Source organism: Nipponia nippon, unplaced genomic scaffold (assembly GCF_047370975.1).
Source record: "Nipponia nippon isolate SJK-2023a ecotype South Korea unplaced genomic scaffold, ASM4737097v1 scaffold_3, whole genome shotgun sequence".
Lineage (NCBI taxonomy): Eukaryota > Metazoa > Chordata > Aves > Pelecaniformes > Threskiornithidae > Nipponia > Nipponia nippon.
In genome coordinates this window covers 63683991-63711674 of record NW_028262347.1, presented here as the reverse complement: position 1 = coordinate 63711674, position 27684 = coordinate 63683991, and the positions used below count along the sequence as shown (strand labels likewise).

The 27684-nt window shown below is 46.1% G+C and overlaps 1 protein-coding gene across 1 annotated transcript; it reads right to left on the bottom strand.

Annotated features, from left to right (window-relative positions):
- ATP6V0A4 (ATPase H+ transporting V0 subunit a4) lies at positions 1 to 27289 on the bottom strand. Its single transcript, XM_009464748.2, has 21 exons — positions 26991 to 27289; positions 24900 to 25112; positions 24322 to 24400; positions 23381 to 23475; positions 22201 to 22326; positions 21716 to 21810; positions 20541 to 20667; positions 19855 to 19937; positions 15418 to 15511; positions 13768 to 13980; positions 13198 to 13348; positions 12475 to 12614; positions 12008 to 12165; positions 11437 to 11530; positions 9565 to 9683; positions 8380 to 8596; positions 6671 to 6778; positions 4677 to 4811; positions 3595 to 3712; positions 1490 to 1661; positions 1 to 424 (listed from the first exon to the last, which is right to left on the bottom strand). The coding sequence occupies exons 2-21, from the start codon at positions 25014 to 25016 to the stop codon at positions 331 to 333; spliced, it is 2535 nt and encodes an 844-aa protein (XP_009463023.1). The 5' UTR covers positions 25017 to 25112; positions 26991 to 27289; the 3' UTR covers positions 1 to 330.
- Positions 27290 to 27684: the final 395 nt, after the last annotated feature.

Sequence of the window (27684 nt, the reverse complement as noted above, 5' to 3'; positions counted from 1 at the left end):
TTGATTATTAATAACCAATTTAATTCAAAAGCTGCATCTCCTCTTTTCAACCAAGCAATAGGCAGCTGACCCAGTCAAATGCTGAGGACCAGGTACTTGGCAAAGACATCAGTGGATACTCAGCCAAGGGTCCAGCCAGCCTGGCCAATGTAGTTCAGCTCTCAGCTGATGCAGCAGCGTATGAATGCAGCTAGGACATTTTCACCTACGGCTGCTCTTCTTTCAAGGGCCACATCGCGTTCTGTTTCATCCCACATACCCCACTCTGTGGGTGAGCGGCCACAAGAAAATAGAGCCTGGCCTGAGGAGCAAAGCAGCGATGCACTAGCTTCACTCTTCTGTGGTGCCATCGATGATGTGCTTGAAGGAGAACGGAGAAAATTTGTACCCAGCTCCCACATAGAACTTGTTCTGGAACTCCACCCTGGGGAGGAGCAGAGGAAGGTGTCAGTGCTGCCCATGGGCAGGACCTATGGCCAGCCGAGAGGCCAAGACCTGGCACCCCCAGGAAGAGATGGTGGCCTCTGAGTCAGGAACGTAGGCTCCTTCTGGAGCCAACAGTGAGACACCGGCAGCCCAGGGAGCGACCTGACACACATCAGCTTTGACTTTCTATCTGTCGGCCTGGAAACGTGAGGCCAGTTTGCAGGACCTTGCCTGCCTGCTAAACTGCTTGTAGCAGCTCTGAGAGCTGGGATAACCGCCTGATGGTTGCACTCTGTGGTGGGAGACAGATGTCTCTCCCTCCTGGCACAATGACGAGAAACTGCACCACGGTTTGCCTTGGCAGCATTTGTGATGGAATGCTACATGGTGAAAAAGGCCACAGCTTGGGTGCTTAGGCAGGACGCCCAGTTATGGTGGTGGTGAGGGGTGATTTGTTACCTTGGTCTTGCTTTACATACTAGCCTGATGGTGCATCTGCACTGCTGTCCTTGCCTGGACAGACATCCAGTTAAGGTAGACATGAGCTAACTTGAAACTGGTTTGCCACAAAGCCAAAACAGCCTAGAGCTCAACCTAGGCTAATGGCACAAGTGCTGACCCAGGTTTTCAGCAGATTTTGCAGCCCCAGCTGTACTCTTGCTGCAGTAGGTAGTCCCCAGCTGGCTTGTTTGATGGTAACCATGGGCAGGATACACAACCAGTGGTGTGGCTGTGCCTTCAGGCCTTATCATGCAGGTCAAGGTGGCCTCAGTGGCTCTGCATGTTTACCGGGGCAGAGCTGCAGGTTGCCATTTGCCACACATGCCACAGGCTCAGGAGGCCAGGCAGGTTGCTCCACGGAGCAGCTCAGAGATGGAGCAGGGAGCTGCAACCTCCCTTTGGAGGAGTCTCCCTCACTTCATTTGCCAACAGGGACCGATGTCCTAATGCATAGGTACTAGCACAGCATGTCTAACACTGGCTGGTGTGGCCATCTGTTTCCACAGCCTGATCCCTCCCAAAGACTGCTTTGGGAAAAGCTCCCAAAGACCACACCACCTACCAGTGCAGACGCAAGGCATGCAGGAAGGCTGAGAGCCCCTCCATGACAAGCAGGATGGCTACCGTCAGCACCGCAAATGCCGCAAAGATGATGAAGATGATGATGAGGCCTGCCCAGCTGCTGTTGTTGAACCCATTGTGCATCACCATGGTCCAAAGGACTTCTGACAGTTCTGCAAAAGGAAATAAAGGGAAAACAGTGCTGAGCAACAGCCATGGACAGACACAGCGTGCAGTCTGGCAGCTCACCCATTTTTCCCAGTTAGATGAGCTGGCCTAGGATAAAATGTACATGACAGTAATCATGTATGGCCATCCTGCCTCTCCACGATGACTGGGGAAGGAAAGTGGATGCAGATTGTTTTCCATTGCTGCTCTTCACTGGGTTAGAAGCTGATGGTGCTCTTTTGGCTTGGCTTTGTATCGCAAGTCCATGGGAGCACACTACCAGGACTGCTGTTACCCTGGCATGATACAGTCATGAGTTTAATTTGCACCTCTTTAACATGGCAGATAGGCCGTACACCAGGCCTGCTAGGACTACCTGCTGCTAAATCCCAGTGAACATCATTGATTGACATAGTCAATACATGTATAGATTCGGTTACAAGCTGTACTGATTGATGCTAGCTAAGACCCACAAGAGACGTGTAATTCCCATTTGTTCTCTAAACCACTTCTTTTAGGGTGTCATGGAGAGCTGTGGTGGAAGAAAAAAAGGACAACTGGTTGGTCGCACTGAAGGCAGGCTGTATTCATGTTTAGGTTGCTTGCATGCTCTTAAAGATTTTTTTTCCTGCACTGGTTTACATCAACATTCACAGCACTGGTATATCTGACATGTTCTGTCAATGCAAGACCATACTCCTACCCTAACTAACCCCGTCACATTGGACAGATTAAGGACTGAGCAATTTTCCTCTTGTGATACAGGCAAAGCAAGGACTTAGCCCAGCTCTTCTCCATCCAGATGCTCCAGCCACCAGTTCAGCCTTATTTTCCATTTTGCCAGTCATTGATCCTCAAGCCATATTCAGACTATAGACTCAATGACCTGTTACTTTAGGTGATAACAGGTGCAAAGGATCCCTTGCAACAGCTGCCCTCAGGAAAAAACACTCCTGTCAATGCCAGTTTGTAAGGCTGCAAAGGAATATGGTGGTTTCCCAGGCAGAATTCTGACTTAACACGTAGGACTGCCTTTAACTAAGCTTTTTAATTGGTTTATTTTCTTTTATTTAGATATCTGTCCTCCATGTAAAGCTAATGTGTATTAGCTTCCACTGGACTCCTACTAAGCTCATTTCTGTGCCAAGAAGTACAGCTCACCCCTGTCAATCCATGGCATGTCCACCCCTTTTGTTTTCCTTTTTTGTGTGCCCAGTTCTTTAGGGCAGGCACAACTGCTAGCCAGAGGCAGTACAGCAATATTAATAAAAAACATTTCAGAAAAATCAGAGTCATTGAAAATCTGAAGTTCTAGCCTGAGGCAACTTCTAGTATTTGAGCATTTGTTTTTATCTTAAATCAAGACAAAAGACATTGAAAAGCTGTACATTTAGTGAAATGTGAGGTTCCACTAAATGTTCCTGGGAAAAATCCCAGTGAAAACGACAAGTTCCAGGAGTTCTTGAATCAAAACTTTTCTTTCTAGTTTGCTAAACCAAATCAAAATAACTGTTTCAAGACATTTTGACATCATCTGCATACCCTAAAGCTATAGCAAGTGCTTCCTGGGGAATGAAGCTATGGTTCCCATACTCTGTGGACTGGACTACCCGTTTGAATTGCACCTCCCACCATGCCACATGCAACGAGGACTATTCCAGGTGGGTGGCTACAGAGCAGCATGGGAAATGGGTCCCAGACAGCAAATGCAGTCAGGAGCTGCCTGATACACAGCCGCCAGAGATCACCACTAAAAAATGAGATGACCACCACGAAACACTTGGATTGATCTGACCCGAAGCAAAACATTCCAAGACACAAACATCCACAAGAACTTTGATTTCATGGAGAAAGTCGCAGCAATAATCAAACACCAGCAGAAGCAGCAACTGATGTGGAGTTGCTGGGGAGGTAACTAACAGGTAGTCAATCACTCACGTGCATGGGCTAAGCTCAGTGCCCAGAGCCGCAAGTAGGATGCTGTGTTGGAGATGCAGCCAAGGCAGTATTCAATGGTATGGATAGCTTGGTGGACAAACGTGTCTCCAAAATCGAACTGAAACAACATAAAACCAAACGCATTTTATTAGTTCTTAGTTCAGGGCTTCCTGCTTAACAGAGCAACACTCCACCAAAGGTTTTTCATACTCCTCCCTTTTCCTTGATAAGTCCTGAGCAACACACAGATAGTTCCCAGATAAAAAGACTGCTCTGAAAAATGTCAGTTCTCTATGATCTTCCCATACATTCTTCCCGGAGAAATACAATTCCAGTGAAAAGCAAATGTTCAGGAACCAACTCATATTCCAGTCTTACAATTTCAAGTCTGGAATAAGATGGCAATCCAATTGCTACCAATCTTTGTGATTTCTTGTAGAGAGAGAAATTCTTACATAAAACAGGGGTTTTCAGACTATATATCTGCCTATTCGCATATGCATTTTGGCATATATCACTGAATAAGCATATCTTCTAAGACTGAAGATTCCTTCTGGGAACAGTCAGCCATATCCACGCTCAGTATTGTTGGTACTTCCAACTGTTACAAACACTTTTGTCACTTCTTTAACTGTCTTGCTGCATACTGCAGAAGCCCTTGACAATATCTGCCAAAGGAAGACTTTTCCCCCTAGCCAACACTGCAGGCTGCCAACTTTTCAATGCTCCTTTGCAATTTAAAGGAAGGAAAACTCACTGACTCTTGGGAAAGGCTTGACCTTCTTTGGGTGCAATGTGGAAGTGAAACACCCACCCTGGGGAAACAAAAGCTTGAGGTTTGTAAAAGCTTGAGGTTTGTAAGAATGCCTGCCCTCACCAGGCAAAACTAAAGGAAAAATTCAGAGGAATTCATTCTATGAAAATTCAAAGCTTATTCTGTTTGGAAACACGAACTGTTGCAACCGTGTGTCTTGGTACCTTGTTAAAAAGAAGGGCTGGCAACTCTGCAAAAGCCTTCTGCTTGACTTTGTATCTTCTACTATCGTATGTGTCTGAATAATTTTCTGCCCACATTTTCTTACCTCTTCATCATCACTTTCATGTCCTCCATGGCCACCACTGTGGTCTCCCTGGGAAGCTTTCTTGGAGTGATTGGTCTCTGGGACATCTGCCTCATTTTCACCTCCAGGGTTTCCCGAGATGGCTTGAGACCGAATCTTTCAGAGACAAAATGTAATGTCTTTTGTGTCATGCTACAGGTTGATACCAAAATGAAGCAGGCCATGGCACAGAACTCCATCAGTAACCTCATGATGGGTAACATATGAAGGACTATATCATGAACATGAGGACAATTTCAAAAATAGTCAGTCATCATGGACCACAGAAACTGAGTGCTCCTGCCAAATGGCTAATAATGCTTAAATATTTTCCATCCTAGAGCATTTTCCAGTGATTCCAACTAATTTGGAGCTAGTTTCTAGTCTCACAATGCACCCTTTATACCCACTATGAGAAGATCCATCATTTTTGGCAAATGAGAAAACTGAGGCACATTAAAGCTGATGACCTCAATTAGATGGGTGCAAATCAAAGGAATTAGCATCAAGTGAAAGGGAAATGGAACCTGAAAGGATCAGGTGACTTGATGAAGGTCACACAGTTCCTGGGGTACAGACAGAAATACAATTCAGATCTCTTGATTCATTTTAAATTGACAAAAACTTCATGACAACCCATCTTCTCTCCATAATCGTTCTTTACAGAGCTTTTCTAGAGGCCTGAACAACCTGATCTGAGCCTCACTCCAGAAATGACCGCACAGCATAAGAATAACCCTACATTATAGGACTATGACAGTCCTATTATGCAGCATAACCAAATACGGACCTCATGGCTTCTGTCAGGTTCTGTCCTGTCACACTTTATAGCTTCCAGCATGTTTCATGGGCAAGGTCTCATGATAAGATATTGTTTCCTATTGCAGCAGTAATCATTGTCACACCCGCTTTATCTTTGCTTTACCTGAATGTCAGCATAGAGAACAGACTTTGTTGCAAACATATAAATCTGGGTAAATGTAAGATGTGATCAGACAGCTAACATATGAAAATTAGGAACAGAAATAGAAGGGCATAATAGAAGGTGGGGAAAAGCTGTCAGATGTTGCTAGCATAAAAGCAGGCAATGGAGTCAGCCATGTCAAGCTTTCATCCAAATCCCAGAAGAATGACAAAATAAGAAATTACAGCATAGAGGCAGGGCTGCAAAGGTCTCCCAGGGATCCGGCTTTCAGTTATAGGTCAGAAGTGACTGGGTTGGAAAAGGTCACGCAGCACAACCAGCATCTCTTTCTTCAAATGGAAACATCTGTGCCCTATAAAAGCTACTCCAGGCACTAACTCCAGCTATAAAGAGAAGTAAATCCTGACAGACAAGTAAAGTCCTGTTAGCGTAATAAAGGAGAGAATTAATGAACAACTGGGAAACTGCAGCTGCCGCAGCTACATGCTGAAGAGCTGGGCAAACCGCAGAGCCCATGGGAAGGAGGGCTCTGTTAATGTGAAGGCAATCACTTAGGGAAGAAAGCACCACTGGAAAGCAGGCAACAGGTTTTAAATCAAGCCTCTCCTCCAAGCAGTGTTGATATCTCCAAGGCCAGGAGTATCGCAGATGCCCCGTTCCTACAGAGCAGTGAACTAGTGGTTAGTGGTGGTTGTGGACTGGCAACTGAGGTCTTTGCCCTGTCTTGGCTTTACCAGCACTTCAGTCTTTCTAAACCTTCTCTGGTTTTGGATATGACACTTGAAAGAGCTCGGTGCCAGCTTAAATCCTCTCCCAACAAATAGGGTATGGCCTTGTGAGCAAAGCTCCTGCTTCCCGTTTAGATGGCTCGGCCAAATGTTCATACACATGCTCTTGGCACATGTGCTGTAAAGCACAGTTTGAAATCACCAGAGAAACTCTGAGGTCACAGAAAATCAGAATTAGATTACTGCAAACAGTTTTTGGGGTCTGTCTCCTCAGTTTTGCCTTTGCTTTACTGAATCCCCCTTGCCTGATCCACATCCCTTACCATGCGCTGTGCTTTCTGGTGGTTGGCTCGCAGGATGAAAGGTTTAATTAGGAGCATCCAGGGAACAGCAATCAGAGCAAATATGACCAAGAAACTCTGCACTTCTTTCTAAAAGACAAAACAACAAGAAGAGCAAAAAGTTACTTTACTTCCTCTAGCCAACTACATTTATGATTAGAAACATGATTCTATAAAATGGTATTTTTATATACAACAGATACACTCCCTGTATCAGTTGAGTCTCCTCTGCTTGTAAGGACATGAAAATAAATGTATACTGCTTAAGGTTCCAGAAAGCACTGTCAGCTAGAGATGGTTGGAGACTTGGAGATGAAAGGCTTTCATGTTGGAAAGGGTTAATTTGCCAAAACTCAAACCCCTGGCTCTCCAGTGTCCCAAGTGAATGTCCTAATTGCTGGGTGAACCAGTCAGTCTGCCTTGCTTTGATCAACATAGAAATGCTGCAGTAAGAGCCAAGTCATTCAAGTCTTCCCCTGGAAAGCAGGGAATCCAGGATTTGCTCTATGTTTGCAATTCCAGAAGGGAACTGAATGCCCATAGCTTAGGTTTGATAACACATTGCCCCCACAATATAAGGTGTTCTTGTTGCAGTATGCCACCCCTACTGCTGTCTTAACATAACTGTTTGTACTTTAAGAAAAACAAAAAATACCAAACAAAGAAAACCCCAAACTACAAATTTTGCATTTTTTTTAAAGCTGGCTCAGATCTCTGATCACCTTATGGTTGGTCTCATACAATCTTTGCATTCAGACTACTCAGGTGGATGGCACAGACAGTTACTGGTGGGGTAGGGGGATATGAATATGAGAAAAAAATTAGCATCTTGGAAAGGCTTTGGGTTGTTACAAAGCAAAACGTTATCTAAAGACTTTTTGAAGGCTGGGAAAACTGTTTTCCCACACTCCCCTGCAGCCTTAACACAGTTACTTGGAACCAGTCGGGGCTCTCTACTAACTCTGACTCACCAGCAGCCCTGAAACTGAGCCCACATTGACATGCCAGAGTGTGCCACTGTACAGATGTAGATGCATACATGTGGCTGGAGGCAGCATTTGCTTTCAAATTCTTCATTGATACTGCTGATGTAAAATCAAGCAAGAAAAAAAAAAATCCATGTTCTGAGCAAATAAATAAAGATTACTTTAAAAGAAGTTTTCTCTTAGGGGAGATTTTTTTGCTTTTGGGTTTTTTTTTAAGTGAACTCCCCAAAGGAGATATTTCTGACAAAAAGCTGCCACCAAATCCTCTAGCTACTTCTATTTTTCAGCTGAAAATATAAAGTTTTCAAGTTTTTCAAAGAAGAAATCAGAAATTATCAAGGAAAGGAGAGGCTTGTTTTGTCTCCAGCATCATGGACAAACGTCAGGACAGCACATCTGCCATACCCAGCTTTGCGTCTCTAATCACCCTTCTTTCCTTTTTTCTCCTAGAAGTATCTTGAATTGCATCATCATTCTTGTAAGGATGACACTAAGAATGAGGTTTCCTCTGCATCACTGATTGATAGCTTCTCCGTCCTACCTGTCTACAAGGCCAACACGGGTACCAGAAGAACAAACTTTTATGTGACTGGCATTTGTGATTTAGCTTCTGAGCCTGTTCCCCACCTTTATGCCCACTCTCCACAACACCCACTCTGTGAATCCAAAACCATCTGCAGTGGATTCGAGCTGCTTGATCCATACCTGATGCAGATATAATGGAGCATTTGAAGCGTCACTGTAATTGAACAGAAACATATTGATGAAGTGAATGAGGATGCTTGGTGCACTCTGGGATGAGTGGACGTCAAAGTGACACCATTTGAAAATAATCATGAAGACCAGGTAGCCAAAAAGAGAGATAATAAAAATCATCTCTGGAATGAACTGAAGGACAATGTTTATGTATTTCTTGAAGTAGCTGGAAAGAATCAGGAAAGATAACTAAAATTAATACACTAGATATTAATACAAGTTGCACCCAAGCATGGCAGTACTGTACACTACTTTTAGTCTTTGGAAGATAACGTAAGAAACATACAACTATCACTGGCCAACAAAGTAGTCTATAATTGCAGTCTTTATCAATGAAAGCCATTATTTAAATACAAAAGATTTGTCATACTGATTCTCTTCAGGTTTTTTGTCTTGACCCACCAGTATCTCAGCACCTCAAAAGATTACTACATTGAAATAAAAGCCGATTTTCAAAAAATGGCTAATTTACAAAGTTAAGCATTATGCACTGAGGAAGGCCAGAAGCAGGTGTAGAATCAATCCTGTAGGGGCAGTCCTCTCTGTCATCTGCACACACTTCCCATCCTTGAAGATCACTACACACCTTCCAGCTTTGCAGAGTCTCTCAAGACAGTAGTATCAGCCCCTCTACTCTATCACCATTTCTTATTTTTTGTTGCAAAATACAAAGGCAGAGATATAGACATGCACACCCACAGATCCTGACCAAAGGCCTACTAAGTCAGGTGAAACGCACGCACACACACTGAGCAAGACTTCAGTGTGCTTTGGAATAGGCCAAAAGAGTTTGTCTTTCAAGACAAAAATTATCAATAGTGGGAGGTGCTATACATTTAATTTAGTGTACTTCAGTATTCCTGCAGAATCAAGGATATAAGAGAGAAAGCAAAAAAGAGAGTTTATCCAAAAAAATATTGCAATGTGATGGCTGTCCTTCTGGCCTTTGGACTCAGCACTCTGTACCAACAGTGGTGTGAGTCAGGCAGTGTATGGGGCATTTTTACTTGCACTGAGGAAAGGACAAAATTCAAGTCATCGGTCGGAGATATGAGGCTTTCTCTGAATGAAGGACACTAGTTTAGCGATGAGGAGTTGTGTGCTGCAGCAATGGGCTTGGTGAGACAAACTTACATGTGGTTGAAGAGACTGAGTATCACCCCAAAAATCATATGCACAATCCCTATGACAACCGACATCTTCATTTTGTAGGAGTTCAGGAACGTCAGCTTGTTCGATGCAACATTCCAGATCTTTGAAGAAAGGAGCAGAGAGAGACAGAAGAACAAGGTTTTCAGGTGTTTGATCAAGAACAGATTTGTGGAAGTTGTTGCTTTGACACCACCAATTTATTCCTACCAGTTCTAGTAAGAAAATAACAAGCAACAGAAAACTAGATGTTCCTCATAATACTTTTCATTCTGCCAAGTTTCTCACCTAAAAGGTATAAAGTATTATCCTTGTTTAAAATGATGTAGTGACTTTGCTTCAGTCCTCCAGAAACCAATGCAAAGGCTGGTGGCAGAACCTAGATCTTCTCAGTGTCATTCCTTGCCCTTAAGCTAAGTCATCTCCTTTAGCAGAGGTGGAAAGGCATGAGAAAATCCCTCCTGCTGCTACAGAAAATTGTTCCACCTTCACCAGGGAAGTACTGAGGGCAGAGCGTGTTCAAACTTTTTGTTTGAATGAAAAAAAGTTCATTCTAACTCTTTGGCCATGGAGATCAGATTATCGCCTGCATCTCTGCAGTAACATTTTTGTTGTGTTAGGACACAACAGCCTTTTTTATGCTACAAAGCTTTGGGGTTGCTTCTCTTTTCTTCTAAAACTTTCTAGACCCCAAAGTCTTCTGACCTCAGAGATGGTAAGTAGATACCTCTTTTCAGAGACTAAGTATAGTACCTGAACAGAAAGGAGGAAGACGGGATTATTTGGAAGGCAAAACATTAGCTTATGTGCCTTTTTCCAACATGCTTTGCCTCTTCTATGGCTATGGAAGAGACTGCCTAGCCTCCTCATCTCAGGGTGACTCTTTTCCAAGATGTACACCTCAGCCTTCCTGTCAGGACTTGCAAAATGCAAACAGCCATCCATCCTTCTGGGCAGATGACATGGATAATTTCCACAGAGAGGGCCATGCAGGGGCTAGTGCTTTCCAGTCCACCCCTTCCCTGCCAGCACTTGTTCAGCCATTCCTCCCTCCCAGCCAGGGGTCCCAGCCTCTTGAGCAGGCAGCAGGCAGGGTGCAAGAGGGGCTAGCCTAGGTTAACCTAAATTAGGGATGTGTCAGTGCAATGTACAGAAAATTGAGCTTCCTCTGTTGTGACTTCCTGAACTGGACTGCCTATGTCCTGGGCAGGGCTTTAGAGCTGGGTTTGTGAAAAACTTATTACAAGGCCAATGTCTCTGCAAACCAGGAGAAGTCAGTGGGGTTTTTTGTGTGACCAACTGAAATGAGAGTGCATCCAGCAGAACAGAGGTTAATTGGCTAATATGAAGACTGAAACAGGAAAACTTGATGTTAACAACCACATTTCAATATGTGATAAAGAGAGAATGGCAAGAAAAGGGAAGTAGGACACAGAGAAGAAAATGTGGATAAGTTAACTAATACTGGCATTTACTTCACACTTCATACGATAGACTGTATGGAAATCAGGACTTTGCCTTCAAACTTGTATGGTAGCTCTGGAATGTGTTAAGTACTCAAGTAAGCAAACTGAGTCCAGCAGACTGGTGACAGAGTGGAGACTGCAGCACAAGACCACTCTGCCAAAATTGAAGTTCCTTCCTGCTTACCATTTTGCTGCTGCCTGTGCAAAACTGTCAGCAATACATACCCTTGATTGCTAAAGAAAAGCAACACAATGCCTACATAAAGCACAGGCAAAGAGCAAGAATTGAAGAGCACAGCTTCAGGAGAGAGAGCAGGGAGCTACTGATGTACCTGATATGTAGAAACAGGATTGAAATACAAATTATCTTAGAGCAATTCAATTTAATTACCGGATCTATTCCAAATGGATATGGATTTCCAGAGTAGACTCCTGGGACTGCCGGATCCAACTGCAGCACCGTATTGTCCAGAAGCACATCCTTACTATAAGGGAAAAGGGAAATGACCTTTACAGCTTAATCTCACTGTATAAGCCTACGGTATATTTAAGTGAGATGTGCTGAGGACTACCACATGATATCTGTCACCGACTCCAGTCTTTCTGTGAACTGTTATCCTGGACTTGTGTGCGTGCTTGTGTGTGTGTGAGTGTGTGTGTAAATGGGTCCTACACAATGACAGTCTCCATCACAGTGATAATTCTCTATGCATCAGTGCTGGACACCTGCAGATTTTTATGCACATCAGCGCCTGAACAAACAGGCGTGTTCCCAGGCACTCTACATTTCCATTTCAATAGCGAGTTCATCTGTGTGTGTCAGACAAAACCTCTGATTCATTCATGACTGCATCCACAGCAGGGAGTTCTTCCCTTCCCCACACAGGCAGTCACTGTGTCTTTCAAACCCCACATGCTCCCTTTGGTGTGTTTTCACTTCTTTCCCACATTTAGTCACTTACTTCCAAGTGCTATTTTTAAACATGGGGATGATATGCCAGGAAGAGCCAAAGATGTTGAACGATTTGGAGAAGCAGTCATTGTAGATGAAGCCAGTGTACATGGAGAATATGCCCATGAGCAGGATCAGGTAGCGCCCACTGAAAAAGGTGTTCCAGATCTGCAGGGGGAGAAGGCAGTGCCAGTGACCAAAGTACCTGCAGTCCCATCAAACGGTCAGCCTCAGGGAACAGGAGACATGACTGTACTAATCTATGTATATGCAATTATTCATAGGAAACTCCAGGTCCCTTGGGCCCATCCAGGTCTCTGAGTAGAAGTAGGCAGAATTACTTGCCAAATCTCTGCCTCATGAGCATCTTCGAAGGATCTCCACTCAGCCTTTGGGAGGCTGGATGCCCCCTTTATCAAACGGGGATGATGAGCCTTTTCCTATGCTGATAGGGTGCACCAGCTCCCTGGTACTCACCTCATTAGTGCTTTTCTGGGCAAGAAGGCTCTTCTCGTTAATGACCATCCAGAGTGCAAAGCCCAGCATGACAGCGCCATGGCCACAATCCCCAAACATCACCGCAAACAAGAAGGGGAAGGTAATGATGGTGTACGGAGCTGCAGGAAGGAAAGAACAAGACACTCAGCTCCTCCTAAACAAAAAGACCTCAGCAGAGAAGCAGTCCACCCCACTGGACCATTCCTCACAGCTGCTGCCCTTAAAGGCCTCCACAATCCCTCTCCTACTCATCAGACAATCAGATCTAGTGCAGAACTAGCTTTACCACCAGAAAGACTCCAGGTTTCTGTTTGTTCTCAGTGCTCTCCTTGAGATGGGTGTTTCACACTTTTCTCAGGTCCTTTTTGCTTTTTTTTTTTTGCCTCAGCATGATAAGCTCAACTTATATTTGCCTTGTGAGCTTAGGTCTTCTCTTCAGTGCTGCTACCTCACCACTTGTTCCCCGTCCTCTATTTGTGTAGTTCATTATTCCTGCCACAATCAAACACTGAAGACTGACGGCCAAATTCTTTGCCTGAGAAAATCCATGCCTATGCACCAAACAGTACCAGTTTTTACCAGCAGAAAATATGGTTCACATTTCTCAATCAGCAATGAGTGCATGTTTTAGGATAGTGATGGAGCTCAAAGGCTTCACTTTGGCTCTAGCAAGCCACGTACAGGTTGCTGAATGTTTCTCACCTGGGTTCATCTCCCTGTAGTTGCCCACACCGTACGCATCCACAATGTTCTGAAATCCAGCTGTGAACTTGTTGGTCCTGTTGAAGGTGGGTGGTGCCATCCTGGTGTGTATGGCGGTCAGGATAGGGGCGATAGTAGAGCCACTGCGCTCCTGCAAACCCGGTGACAAGGACAGACACAGTCAGGGTGGCTAGCAGAGAGGAATCAGTCCCACAGCACCAAGGTCTGTGTCCAAACATGCACAGGCAGCAACATGAAAGCTGGGCTCAAGAGTGTTACATCTCAACCCTTTTTCTAATATTCAGATTTTTCCATTTTCTGTGCTATTGATTTGTTCAGGGAAAGCTGCCAGCACTGCTGACTCTTATGGGTCGATCACAAACCTGCTAAGATATAATGCTGACCTTAAACTCCCTGAGGCCAAGTGATCATGCAACAACCTCAGCTTTAATTAAAACAGAAAAGGGAGCCCAGCATTACAGTAACAGAGAGAAGTCTGAACATATGCTCAACATATAAACAATGCAGTTTGGATGACAGCTTCAGGGACCCAAAATGTTGGTCTCTTACCATTCCCTGATGGAGAGCTCTTTTTATCCGTCCAGCATCAGCCACTGGGAACCAGATCTCTGCGATGACGCACTGCTGGGTGACATCGATGTTACAGCAATTCAGGATATGGTAGATAGCCTTGATTTTCTTCACCTTGATCCTCCAAGACCACAAGTTGGCTGCTGCCTCATGCAGCAGTCGCTGGCGGTGGGACTCGGTTTGGGTTATCACCTGTAAGCACAGCACAGGCAGCACTCAAGATAGGAAGGCATAGGTGGCATGGTCTACTCAGCAGTTTTTTGGGGAAGGCAGGTGAAAGAGGGTTGCGGAAAGGGGGCGATTTGTATGAATGTGTGGGGTATCCTGGAGGGCAGTGTCTGGACACAGGAGCACTTGACAGCAGGTGCACAATGCCGTTTGCTAAAGGCTCTCCCTGCATGGCCCTGAGCCTTTGTAAGTGTAGAGGAGACCATCGGGAGTTACTGAGCTGTGGGATTGGCTCCTTACCCAGTTGCTTACAGACTGGTCACATCTCACCATGTGCTTCTACCCTGCCATCTCCTGTAGGCAGCTCTGTGCCACGAACTTGGGGCACATCATGTCCACAAGTGTGCCTGCCCTGCTAGAGCTACAGCTCATGGCCCTGGTGGGACCCCCACGCGTCATGTGGCTACCACAGTGCTGCTGTGTAAATGGGCAATGGAGATAACCTGTTAGGAAGATAATCTGTGTGCTCTACAAGCGCTGAAGAAGCCTAGCTGCCTACGATGCTCAGGAATGAAAGCCAGTTTGGAAGCAGTCTTGTGTGCAGGCTTGGCAGTCACAGGCATCCACAGAGGGGGTGACAGCAGGATATCAACTGCCAGATGGGCCATCTCAGGCAAACAGGGTGTCCGTTCCCTCCTGCCTCGGGACCCACTGACTGTCATGTGTGACAATACAAAGGTCACAGACAGGAGTCCCTCCAAAAGGCATGAAGTCCTGGTACAGTATATGGATACTGAGCACCCATAGCAACTGAACTTGTAATTTTCAGCCCTGTGTTAAATGTTGGAGTAAAGAGATTGGAGACTTGTACTTCTATAACAGCAATCTTGGCTTTCCATTGCTAGTGTGACAAGCGCCCCGAGATTTTCTTGGTAAAGAAAACCTAATTTAAATGTAAAAGAAATCTTTAGAGTCCTCTCTGACCCTAGTACAGTTGTACTACGCTTGTGACTGAGCAACTTTGTGAGCTGCTGAGGGAAGCCATGCTGTAAGAGCTAGATGAAACCATTTTGGATAATGTGCAATTTGGCTACAATACCTGTAGCCTGCTGATGACCTTAGATCCCACCCTGTAGCCCCATATCATAAGGTCTAAACCTCTGACCACTGCACAGCCAACAGCAGCAAGTAGTTTTTGAGTCCCTCACATGGGAGGTTGCTCCCCAGCAGCTCCTGGGGGCTGTGAATGGGCAGAGCAGAGCACAGGCACCGGCCTCCACAACAGGCGGGGGGACTGCTCCTGGGCTGGTGGCTTCATCCCCAGCCCCTGGCTAGCTCTGCACAGCCAGCTCCCAAAACAGGCCTGGGATCTGGCCATGGCCACAGGGTTTCAGACAGGACAAATGTCTGGGCAGGTCCCACGTGCAGGGTTCAGACCCCAGTAAAGCCACTGCCACTTACTGTGTTTAAATCCTCGATCCTTGTGTTGACTCCATCAAGCATTTCTAGGCGCTCAGTGGCAGACTCCGGACAGGGATAGACTGTGGCACGAAATCTAGCCTCAGTAAGAGAGAAGTGAGAAACACCATTTATTTGACTGACTTTTTCTTCCTCTGGACTCTTCTCAGCTCAAAGGTGGGGAGACTGGACTTTATTCCTCACCCAATAGTATACTCTTCTTATATACTACAAAGCTGTGCTTGGTCTCCCAGAAAGGTCCAAAAAGGTACAATTATCCCTTCATGAGAAAAAGGATCTCTTCGCCTGCTCTAGCTGAAAAAAACACTCCCTGTCTCAGGTGCTACAAGGTACTTGATATTATACAGTGGTCAACAATACTACACAGGCAGCTCATACCCACAGTACGGATGCCCTGCTAATGTCTGGGGAGGCTGCTTGAACCGCAAAGAGCCACAACAAACCCAGCCTGGCAAAGGCAGCCCCGTGAGCACGGTAGCCAACAGATGTCCCTCTTGCACTGAGACTGGAAAAATACCATGTCCTTGCCTCTGCACTACCCTCTCCCAGTCACTGGGGGAAGGCGTCAGCTGAGCTACTGCTACACAGCAAGCAAACACCCTGCCTGCAGGCTGTGTGAATAAAAACCCTGTAAAAAAAAAAAAAAGAAAAGAAAACAAACAAACAAACACACACACACAAACAACAACGGGCTGTATTTCCAGGATAGAACAAAAGGAGAATGACCATACAGGCTCTTGGCTTCTGGTCCATCTGTTTGGCTAGACAGGTTGGGAGTGAAGGAAGCATGGGCGAAGGTTTTTAAACACCTGAGAGTGGTATCTGTAATGACAGCTTACATGGGACCAGGCTTGTATAAATGTTTTTATAAGCTTACCCCCAAGGCTGTATTTGGGAGATTCAGCTGGTTTGTTTAATGTGGTGTAATAAGGACAAATGTGGGCTTCTAATACATGAGTGAAGGTCTTATCTCCATGCAGGTGTTGTAGACTGCTTCATCTATAGTATGCAACACAACCTTCTCCACTGCGGTGTTGTAAAGCCACTATATGAACCCAATACAGCCGATTAGAAATAAATAAGTTGCATGTCTCTCTGAAAAGTGCACAGCTGCTTGTCCGGCCTGCAAAACAAGTCCCAGAGTATACTTCACGCACAAAGAGCAGGCACAAAGAGTTCCCACCGGGACCTCGCAGATCACAAGGTGCGCTGCTGCAAGGCTCTGCACCTACAAGCTTTAACTGAGCTGAGGTGCTGCAGTAGCTAGAATAGCAGAGATCCCTCCATTTTTTCCTACTCAGTTTGTTCAGTGACATCGAGTGCTTGTGCCAGCCCTGCCACTTCAAGGGCATTATAAATGTCGTCCTTCAATATTGCCCCAACAGGTCTGCAGGAAGAGATCACTCCTCTTTACAGAGTGGAGAGCTTCTGTCCACCTAAGGCAACACACTTCCATCATCCTGCAGTGGAGTTATGCTGAGTTAGGATTGCTGAAGGGATGCCTTTCTACACGTGAGATGAATTAAAAGATGTGACAGGGTCATAGGGGTCTATCCCCACTTAAGAGACAAAAACGTGCATGCTCTGTGTGCAGATAAGCATCACGTTCTGGCTTTGTCTGAGCACAGAATATATCACCACCTGCTCTCCAAAATCAGTTCCAGCACACACTCAAGTGAGGACAGTTGCAAACTGAACAAAACACGCAGCAGTTTCCTAGAGATCAGCCCAGAGCTGTGTGTAATGACAGCACGCGCTCTTCAGCCAAACTTCCCTTTCCAGAATTGAATCTCTCCTCACTCGACACCTGGTATTCGTTTCCAAAGGTTATTCACCCTACCTAATTATTTCCATCTTCTTATTCTTCACAGCTCTTAGTTCATCTTTAATAAGGATTTTTAATCAAACTTGAAAGCTTATTCCTCCATGCTGTACAGTTCCCCCGTTTCCAATAACGTTATTGCAGCAGTGTTGCTTTGATCTTTTAACAGCCATTTTGCATACTGAGTATCAGCTTTGCCCTAATGGCACAGACATCTCTGAAAGCTCCAGGAGAATTCAGCAGGGAATCCTTACATTGATAAACCCAGTTTAGTATTCACATTAGCACTGAGGCAGCCGCAAGAAAAGGAGGAAAAGAAAAATTCTTACATTTGCTTCCTCCCTGCTCCCTCTACACCTTTCACTAATAAATTTGTGCATGGACTTAATGCTCATGAAATTGGCAGACTAATGTTACCAATTAGAGTCAAGCAGGGACTACAAGCATAACCTGAGGCACGCTGCTCTGCAAACAAATCTTAGCCAGCCTTGCAGGAGACTGGCTTATACCAGTCCCATGATTTTTGCAGGATATTTACTTGTCATGAATGATGATTTAGTGCTAAGCAGCAATGTCCTGCTGGGGCTGGAATGACACTGCCGTCTGCTTTAGGTATAGTTAACCCTGCCTTAAAGATGGACCAAACCAAAATGTCTTGACCTGTGTACCAGGGATGGCTGATGGCCCACAGAGCACAAAAGGAGAGTCATGGGATTAATACATTTAAAAACCTGCCACTCAGCAAAACATCTGTATATACGTGCATATTAGCAAGCAAAAAATTTGAAAGGGAGGAAGAAAAGACATAAAGGACAATTTCAAATGTAGCCTGATTAGCTGGCAATAAACAAAAACCAGTGCCCTAGCACTGCAAAGGACATCCTGTGAATTTGTCTTAGGTAGGTATGTTTTCCTTCAGTTACAAGAGGCGGAAAGAAACTAGTCTAAGTTCCTTTCTATAAACCTACCACCACATACGTGCCACCAGTTCATAACAACTTTGCCCATCGTGGCCCACCCTGCAGGGATCTGCTCACGCTTCCAGTGCTGCCTGGCCTCACGCTCCCAGCTGCACCCCGCTGCAGAAGGTCACGCCTCCGGTTGGGAAGATTCTGGGTTCAATCAATAACAAAAATGCTGACAGGCATCACATTGCCTGTTCTTTTACTCCCACCCCAGAAAAAAAACTATTGGCCTTTTGATTGCAGAGAATGTAAAATGCTGCAGGGAAAAAAAATCCTCCAAAATGAAGTGCCTGCAGCACTCTGTGGGCAGCCCCAGCCAACTCTAAATGTACGGCCTGGCAATTTGCAAGGGCATCAGCACAGGAGCAAATGCAATGGGAAACGTTCACCACCAGCAACTGCCCATGAGTGCAGAAGGGGAGAAGGGTACTGAACAGCATCTAAAAAGCAGGCAAAGAAATGAAACATAAGCAGGAAATTGTAATCCAGAAAGAGAACAAGACTCGCCGAAAGCTCAAAGACCGCCGGCAGCAGCAGACTGATCCTGCACAGTGGCGATGGCAAAACTCCCTCCATGTCCGAGGTTTGGGATCAGAAATGAGTGACTGAGACCTGGGAGTGTTCCCCCAGCTTTTCATGCCCCCTTGGCTGCTTTATAGAGAGAGATGCCCACCTCGCGAGGGCTGAACTTGTCTCTGGATGAGCATTGCCCTCCACTGCCTATAGAAGGCATCTTGGAGGGCCCCATTTCTACTGCTAATAGTCCCCAGGGGTCTATCGCTTCATGGGACTGAAGTCATTTCTCCCAGCTGGATGAATTGACCTTCCTGCTTTTATTCTGATTAAAGGCAGGATGTAAGGAAAGACCTGCCCTAAGTGCACGTGTCGGGTAAGAGCAATTGCTCACCCCCTCCCTGTGACCTTCTGCGCCTGAAGGCACTTGGCTGGCCCCACTTGGCCGGCCCCACTTGGCCAAGGGGTTATACCTGAAATGGATTTGGTGACAGCAGACAGATCCCCTCATCAAATCTGATTTACACTGCAACAAAGCCCATCGGTCATCAGTGTTATGAAAGAGTAACAAAATATTCAACTTGAATTATCTTTTCAAGATGCTTAACAGGGTGGAAACAAGTCAGGCTGTATGAAGCTTTCATTTCTCTTCTGGGCTCTGTCTTTGATTACACAGATATTGCCTAAAGGCCTTGGGAAAGAGTTGAATAAACTACAGCATCATCTTGTTACACTGAAATGCAGGAAGGTTTGAGAGCAGTTTGGGGATTACCATGCTCTGAGTGTCCAAGTTAGGGCCCCTGGTTTTCAGGGGAAATGCCAAGTATTTCTTAAAAACTAGTCCCCTTTAAGATGTCCCGAGTTAAAATTCTAGCAACTGAAGTTCCCAAGATCTTCACATCACTTTCAAAAATTTAGGACCTCAATTTCCAAGTGCCAAGGTGACAGATATCTTTCACGATTAGAAGCAGCAGAGCTGAGGAGCGGAAGGGAGCTCGGTGGCAGAGCTCACAGCAGGGGCAGAGAGATATAATCTCCAGCTCCAAATGCAGCCAGCCCAGGCTGACAGGTAAACACCTCCACGGGAGGCACTGTGGTTTGCCCACCAGCTTGCCTTACCCATCACAGATCTTCTTAATTTTTTGTTTAAGCTGCTCTCCTTGATAGAAGATAATGAACACGTTCTTCTTCACCTCTTCTCTCTGCAATGCAATTCAAGCAGAATTTAAAGCACCCAGAAGAAAGAGTCCAGTGCGGAAAAGGTGGTGGGTTTTTTTCAGCAGCCTCTTCACTGGGTTGTTCTTTTCCCCCAGCCCCAGTTTTCCCAGCAGCAATGTTTTCCCTAGATGCTGCTTCGGGGACCAGGCATGGGTGGGAGCTCTGGATTATATGGGAGAAGTCGCAATGTGGAGCAGAGAGGTAGAGGACAGGAGGTCCGCCAGGGCACAGGGCTCACCCCAGATACACCAAGGGGAATCACCCCTCCATGGCCAGCCCCAGGTGAGGACAGCCACAGCCCACCTCCCCAGTGGTCCCTGTAACACAGCCACCCTGCTAGGACTCACATCCACCTTAACACAAAGGTGGACAAAGAAGCCAGCTCAATAATGGCAAAAAGGGAAAGCAATGTCAAAAAAACTTCTCCCATCCTCAGACTTTCCTACCTTTCTTCTACAGGCTGCCTTCAGACACCCAGCTCTGGTGAGGCAGCCGGTGTTGCAGCATGGCCAGGGCACCCGTTCGGTTTCTGCAGGTCGCAGGCATGCACGAGGAGTAGCACAAAGTAAAAACAGGTCGGTACCTACCGTCACAGGGTCCTCCAAGGGGGTGTCCATTTCAGTGTACCTCAGGTAGATGTTTCCCCTGCAGGCTCGCCACAGTAAACGCTCAAAAGGTATCATCCTTTCCCTCTTTATTACGCCTGCTGTGAATCTGAGCAGAGTTAAAAGATAAATAAATTACAAGCTCATTCTAAGTCTTTTAGGACCTGTAACACACATGACTTTACAATCTGTTGTTTTCTAGTCTGTAATAGCCAGGGCTCTGCTGCTGCTGTAGGAAAGACCTCCTTGCTCAAGCCTTGCTTTTATCTCAATCTACTGACTTTATCCTGTTGTTCTTTCTTTAAGACATTGTAAGTCCTCCTCAGATCAACAGAAAAAGGAGAAGAGACAATTCTGGCTAGAAATGGAGGAACAGAGAGACGCTTAAAGTCACACAAACAGAGAGTGCCTGAATGACAGAGGCAGGAGGTAGCAGTTTTGAAGTGGTGGTTTATCTTTACTCCCTCCCGTTTTCCTTCTCCCAGAAAGCACCAAACTGCACCTTTGAAGTGCAGCATGGTATACACCCACCATAGCAAGCCCCCTGAAGACATATGCTTTTCTCATAAAAGAGTTGAACAGAACTTCAGAAATACCAGCATGAGCAGCTAAAAACACCAGCCTGGAAGAACACCATCAGCGAGTTTCACTACACCTAGCTGATGTAAACACAAGGGAAAGCCGTTTGAGTCTATGCTGTCTACTGAATACTATCAGCAATATGCACTGTGCTGTTTTCCCTCCCCTAACTCTCCGTGCTGTTTTCTATTGCAGACAAAGCCCAGTGCAAGCAATCCTATGTCTTTTTTGCTGTGATTAGACATCCATCCCTGAAGACCAGGCTGGTAGCCAGATGCCTGAGTCCAGAAGCCACAGGTGAGATGCCGTAAGATACCAACTTTCAGTCAATACCTGCTAAGGGGTCACTGGAATTGGTGGCCTGGAAGTAAAAGTCCATTTGTTCCACTGACCCATAACCTGACCATAGTTTTAATGATAACTTCAGAGGACAGTCACTCTTTCATCTTCATTAACAGCTATGCTGAAGAGGCTGGTGAGCAACCTCTGCTTAGAAGCTGAAGGAAGTGTACCAGTGTCACAGCAATGCAGTGCAGGTGGGAAGTCTGCCCAAGCTGGGGGCCATCACCAATACGCACCCCAGCTTGGCAGCTGCAGCAGCAGGAGTGCTTCTCAGCTCCAGCAGTCCAGATGTGTCTTCACTGAAGAAATCATCTGGCAGATTGGTTTCTGCCTGGAAAACATTAGTTTTAAAAACCATTCAGCATTGCCAGTCTGAAAAGTATTTCACATTTTTCTCCTGACATTCCAAAGGTAGCTTTCCACAGAGATTTAAACCAAAAGGGGGAAAAAAAAAAAAAGGTAAACTATCTCTTAGCAACTGAAAAGCATAAATGCCATTTTCAAAGAGATCTGTGAACCAAGTTCTTGAGACCCCCTGACTCACGGAGCGATGCAGGCTCCAAAGTGACTGAAGTGCTTTTGCAAACATATTTTGCTGGCTTGTGGTAAAGACCGCTGGGTTTTGATTAAAAATCAATAACAGCAACACACACCAAATGAAAATATCAATATTTTTAGGAACCTTCCACATCTCTGTTGGAAGAGCAAAGAGGCCTCTCACCTCAAAGAAGTCCTGGGTTTTCTTCAGCAGATGTTTGAGCTCCATCAGCTCAAGGAAGTTCTGTTTCAGCATTTGCTGGTTCTGGTTGGCTTCCAGCAGCTCGGCTTCAAGTTTCTCCAGCACTGTCTGTTTAGGGTCCAAGCACATCCAGAAAAACTCTGAAGCAGACCAATGGCCCTTTACCAAGCTGATATTGAATCTCAAACAATAGATGGTTGTTTTTTTCAAGGGGGAATACAGAAATATTCAATGAGCACTTCAATAAACACTGGATTTGTAGGAAGATATTAATCAATGCCAATGCCTCATTTTCCCATTGCCACATTGCCTACTGGGTCCTTTGTCCTCTTCTGGCACTGGAATTCTGACTCTCCTGACCAAAACTCAGGCAGGTAAGTGGGTGCCTGGTGTAGGTGCCTCAACCTCTCTTGGCACCTCTGTGGTTCCCTGCAGAACATCTCAGACCCCCGGTGGACGGGCTGTCGGTCTACTGACTACAAAAGCAGCCAACAACAAGGCCATTAGCTTAGGTTCATTAGCTATAGGCCAAAAATTAGGTGAGGATGTGGGTCCAGGAACACACCAGGCAACCACCTTGCTCACAAAGCTGAAGCCCTTGGAAAGCATGTTTTTTCTTCCTAGTCACCTACATGTGCAGCATTTAAAAGCTACCCCGTCGGTAAACTTAGCTTCCAGCTGGGCTAGAATAAAGCATCCCTTGCACATCCAAAAGCAAGGCACAAATATTTGTGTCAGGCCCCAATATTACTATATCACAACTATAGTCCCACCAGGACAGGCAGCCCTGGGGTTTTTATGCAGTGAAGCTGGTTCTAACATCCGCTCTCCTAGTTAATCACCAAAAACCTTCTTATTCTCTCCTACAGGATGATGGGGGCATTCTGCAATAGTGATACCTTTCCATTAACTTGTGGGACCAGAGGGATGTTTTACAGGGGATGGTAAAAAGACTGGGCTCCTTTAGGAATATGCAGTAAGACCAGCCTTAACCTAACTGCTGAGACAGCTGCTCGGGGACCACCTCCACAGGCAGGGAGAGCTGTGCCAGCCTCAGCTACCGGGTCCTTCCTTGCAGGGGAGGGCTGTATTGAGCTCATTATACAGACATCCCAGTGCACATCCCCTTCCCTCTCTCCTTGGCCCACTCCAAATCCTGTACCTCCATATCAATCATTTCCCGAGGCAGGGGGGTCTCTGGGTACTTTTCTAGTTTGACTATCTCAACATTGTCTTCCATCTCATTTTCCAGAAAACCTGCAAGGAAAGGACACAGAAGTCTCAACACAGGGTCATCTCTACTGCATCATCCTGGTCACCAGCTGCTGCTAAACCCCCTGTCAGGACTGAGGCATCACATAGAGGTGTTATAAGGGGCAGTGATATACAAGGGCCATCATCCTGGTGCATATACACAACCATCAAGAGCTGGACATCCAGCAGCCTCTTTTCTCAGTGAGGATGCTGTTTCTCCTGAAGTTGTGGTGGCAGCTCCCACCCCCTTGCCCTGGACAGCCCTCAGCCCTAGCACAAATAGCTGGCATAGCACCCCTTTCCTTGGGGCAGTGAATAAGGCACACAGCAAGCTCAGACTTTGCTCCTCCGCTCTAGCAATGGCAAGTGCTGTCCTTGCACAGTGGCTATGGTGGCCACCAGTGTCGTGGTGGGGAGGAGCGCAGAGCTCACAGGACACACGCCCATAGGAGAGCAGGCGCCACAAGCTCTGTTGATCAGGTTTTAAGGATTTGTCCCCAGGCTGAAGCACTTGGCCACGGGAAGCAAACGCCAATGGCTGGCACGCTGGTGTAAGAGTCTGGTTATCTGGATTAGCCTCCTGCCCAGGCCCAGGTTTATCTTGTGATTTTATATAAGCTAATTAACCTCCTTTCAGTTCAGTTTTCAAAACAGGGGCAACAATTTATTGCCCATATGGGGTGAAGCAGTAATTAGCTGACACATGCAAAACATTTCCAGGAGCTCAGATGAAAACATCACCATTTTGCCACTAATTCTGCTCCACAGTGTGAGAGCACTTAACAAAGAAATAAATCCCACACCAGCAGTTGGCAGAAAGCCGATTGCATTTGACAAGCGTTTACTTACGCAGGATCCTCTCCAAGGATTCACACCTTCTCACTTCATTCACAAACTTTCTCTGGAAGCTGTTCACATTCACATTCAGCTAAAAACAGGAGGGAAAACAAGTCTTGGGCTGGAGGCTGCACGCTGCCATGCTCATTTTTAACATCAGCAGAGAACGAATGCCTCCGGTGCAGACGGCCAACACCGCTGCATCTTACAGACTCCCAGAGGCAGGGCAATACCGTGGGTTTCCTTAGGGCCACGGACACTGCGGCCTTACCACGCTCGTTTCCCCCCAGCCTTGCTGTGACAGCAGGAGTCACAGATGGGCTCTCATGGAGAGACCCCATTTTCTGGTGGTGGAGGGACTCGTCCTAAGGCTGTGCGTAAAGTGTGCGGGGCACTGGATGGGGACTCGGGAACAGGTTGGGTCTCAGCATGGAGATCGGCTTTCAGATCAGCTTTGGGGAAGTCCCGCTCTCTCCGTGGGCTTTTTGACCACTCTGCAGGTGCACCTTCCCCAAGTGCTTTGAGGGAAGGACAAGCACATCACGGGGCCCACCTCCCGCAGCCCAGCGTGCCGGCTGGGCGCTACTCACATCCCTGAACTGGACCAGGCCCAGCTCCCCCAGCTCGGCCACGCAGCAGTAGGCAGCCTCCACCTGCAGAAAGAGCTGCATCAGGCTCATCTCCTCGCTCCGGAAGACCGAGGCCATTTCTCCTGCCCTCCTCCGACCTGGGCGTCCACAGAGGCCTTGGTGGCAGCGGCGCAGGTCTTCCTCGCCCAGGGAGGTGCCAGAAGGTTCTGAGCGCTGTGGGAACATGGAGATCACTGAGTCAAGGTCCTGGAAGCTAACCCAGCGCTGCCCATCACGTCCTTCAAAAGGGTTTCTTCACCTCCTAAAAGTCTCCTCAGACCCACGTGAGGTTGTGTCCCACCAGGGCGGTGCTGGACGCTAAGGTGTATGTGTGTGTGACAGAGGGGAAAAAGGGCAGCCGCTGGGCCCCTAGGACAGGTGATAAGCAAATACCCTGCCCTGTCCTCTGCCGGGCCAAAGAGGCTTCAGGCCACTGCACGCAGGCCCTTGATTTGGGTTTTGGATGTTGAGCCTGTGAAGGGCTCAATTTATCTTTGTCTCAGACAAGACAGAGAAGAAAAATCATTAATTTCACCTTGCAATTAGATGGGTGAAAGAAGCCTGACTGGTTTTTATCACTTTCATTGGTAGTGCGAACACAACATTGCAAAAACATCTGGAGTGTGTTATATGGGGATAGGGAGGAGTACCTTATTTAAATTAAAACAAACTTTAAGATTTAAAAAGCATATTCTCCCCATAAAGGACTGTTTTCAAAATGGGATACGTGAAATATCACACATTTCATGAAAGTTCCTTTTGTCTGTATGCTTCTTATTTACTTTGAGTAACCTGAACATACAAATTGCCAAAATTAACTGATTTGCAAGCACAAACACAGTAATTATTATTACCCAGAGAAAATCGTGCAAGTAGATACAATTCTTGCATGCATTTAATTTTGTAGCAAGCCTACATTTTATAAATAGCAAACCAAAATCCCTTTATATCCTCACTTCTACTTGTTGATAGGGATGGGAAGTCAGTTGTCCTAAACTCTCTCTCTCTCCATGAATCTTGTCTTGCAACACTTCTTTTAATGTAGATTCTAATAATGTTCTTTATAGCATATGAAAGATTTACCTTAAATGCGAGAGAAACACTTTGCAAGATATTAAAGCCTCGTTTAATAGGAGCACAGTAGTCATCTGCTCAATTGTCCCGTGAGTTTTCCTTGTCTTACTGTCTGTACTCATTCACTAAATGATTTAAGATGTTGAAAATATAATATATGACAACTAGTAGCTTGTGAAAATAAAATATATCATGTGCTTGCTCCAGTGGGTTGAGTAAGGATATAATCTTTAAAGCTGGTTGGACATTTTTCAGCAAACTGTATTTTTCACAAAAGGAAACAGACACAAAAGCTGCAAGAGACCCCCACTACTCATGCAAGAAAGTAAAAAAAAAATCCCTAGCTCTGATTTTCAAAAAGTTTAAAAGATTTTTAAAAAGTTTAAAAGACCATCAAAACATCCCATCTTAACTTTTTTAGACTGAAAAGGGTGAAAAGACCACAATTTAAAGCAGTTTGTATTTCTAAACCTACAGTCCTTAAAAAATGTTAAAACCTTAGAATTAAAAAAACAAAACTCAAGTGAAATATCTGGAAATATCTTAGTTAAACTGCTTCAAACCATCCAAACCCAGTGTTCTACTTTTCCTCAGTAATCTGTCAGTGAAAAACCCCAAAGGCTCACTTTCGTCTTGATTTGGAATGACAGAAAAATGAAAAACAGAACAAGAAACCTCTTCCCAGCTACGAAACTCTTCCCAGCCCCATTCCGAGGAAGGCAGAGCATTCGCCCTTCATCCGTTCCTGCAGCTACAGGAGGCTTGCCCGCGGCCACCTGCTGCCAGCCATGCCTCTATCAACACACACCCCCTCCAATTTTTTCCTTTGGCAAAAGAACAGTTAACTGAGAAACCACTCACACTATCCCCCGTCGCTATTTTCCAGCAGTATTGCACTGCATTAAAACGCACCAGGTTTTGGGCAGGGTAAATCCCGGCGCTGTTATTCGCTTTGGGGAAGGCGTTACTGGGGTTTACCTGTCGGCCGCCGTGCTCCTTTCCGGCAGGCCCTCTCCCCAGGGAAGGGGCGAGCTCTCCCCTCGGCTGGCCAGCAGTCCCGTCAGGCGGTGACAGCAGGGTTGTGCTTTGGCACGGCTGCAAGCACCGTGCCGGGCGAGGAGGGCGGCGAAGGAAGCGCCCCGGCCAACTGTCCTGTCTTGCACAGGGCACAGCAAACCTTTTCTTTTAAGGTCAGAACTGGTCTGGACCAGAGAAGGGAAACCTTTTCTGTCCCGAAACAACCCCCGGGTGGTCTGGACCCAGTGCTTTCTGGCTCGGTCACAACCTCTGCGTCAGGTCTGTGACAAATGCGTGCTGTGTTGAGGCAGCACGCAGCTTGTTGAGACTAATAACAGATGGGGCATGCCGGCTCACACCGCCCCAGCCACCCGAAAATGAGCGAGAGCCTTTGAAACCTGCTGTACCCAGAGAGCTATAAACCCATAAAAACTCATTTGCAAGCCCTGGATGGAAGATCAGTTGCCAGGGAGGTGGAAAACTTCTGCCCTGTTTCTCGCTGGTTTTTCCTCACCTAAGGCAGCCGGGGAAAGGACAGGGAAACAATGGGAGCTCCATTAATGATTTTACCGCAGCTGGGGGACAGGCAGAGCTACACAGCAGAGAGAGAGCTGGGAGGGCAGGGGCTCAGTCAGGAGAGCTGCGCTAGCCTAGG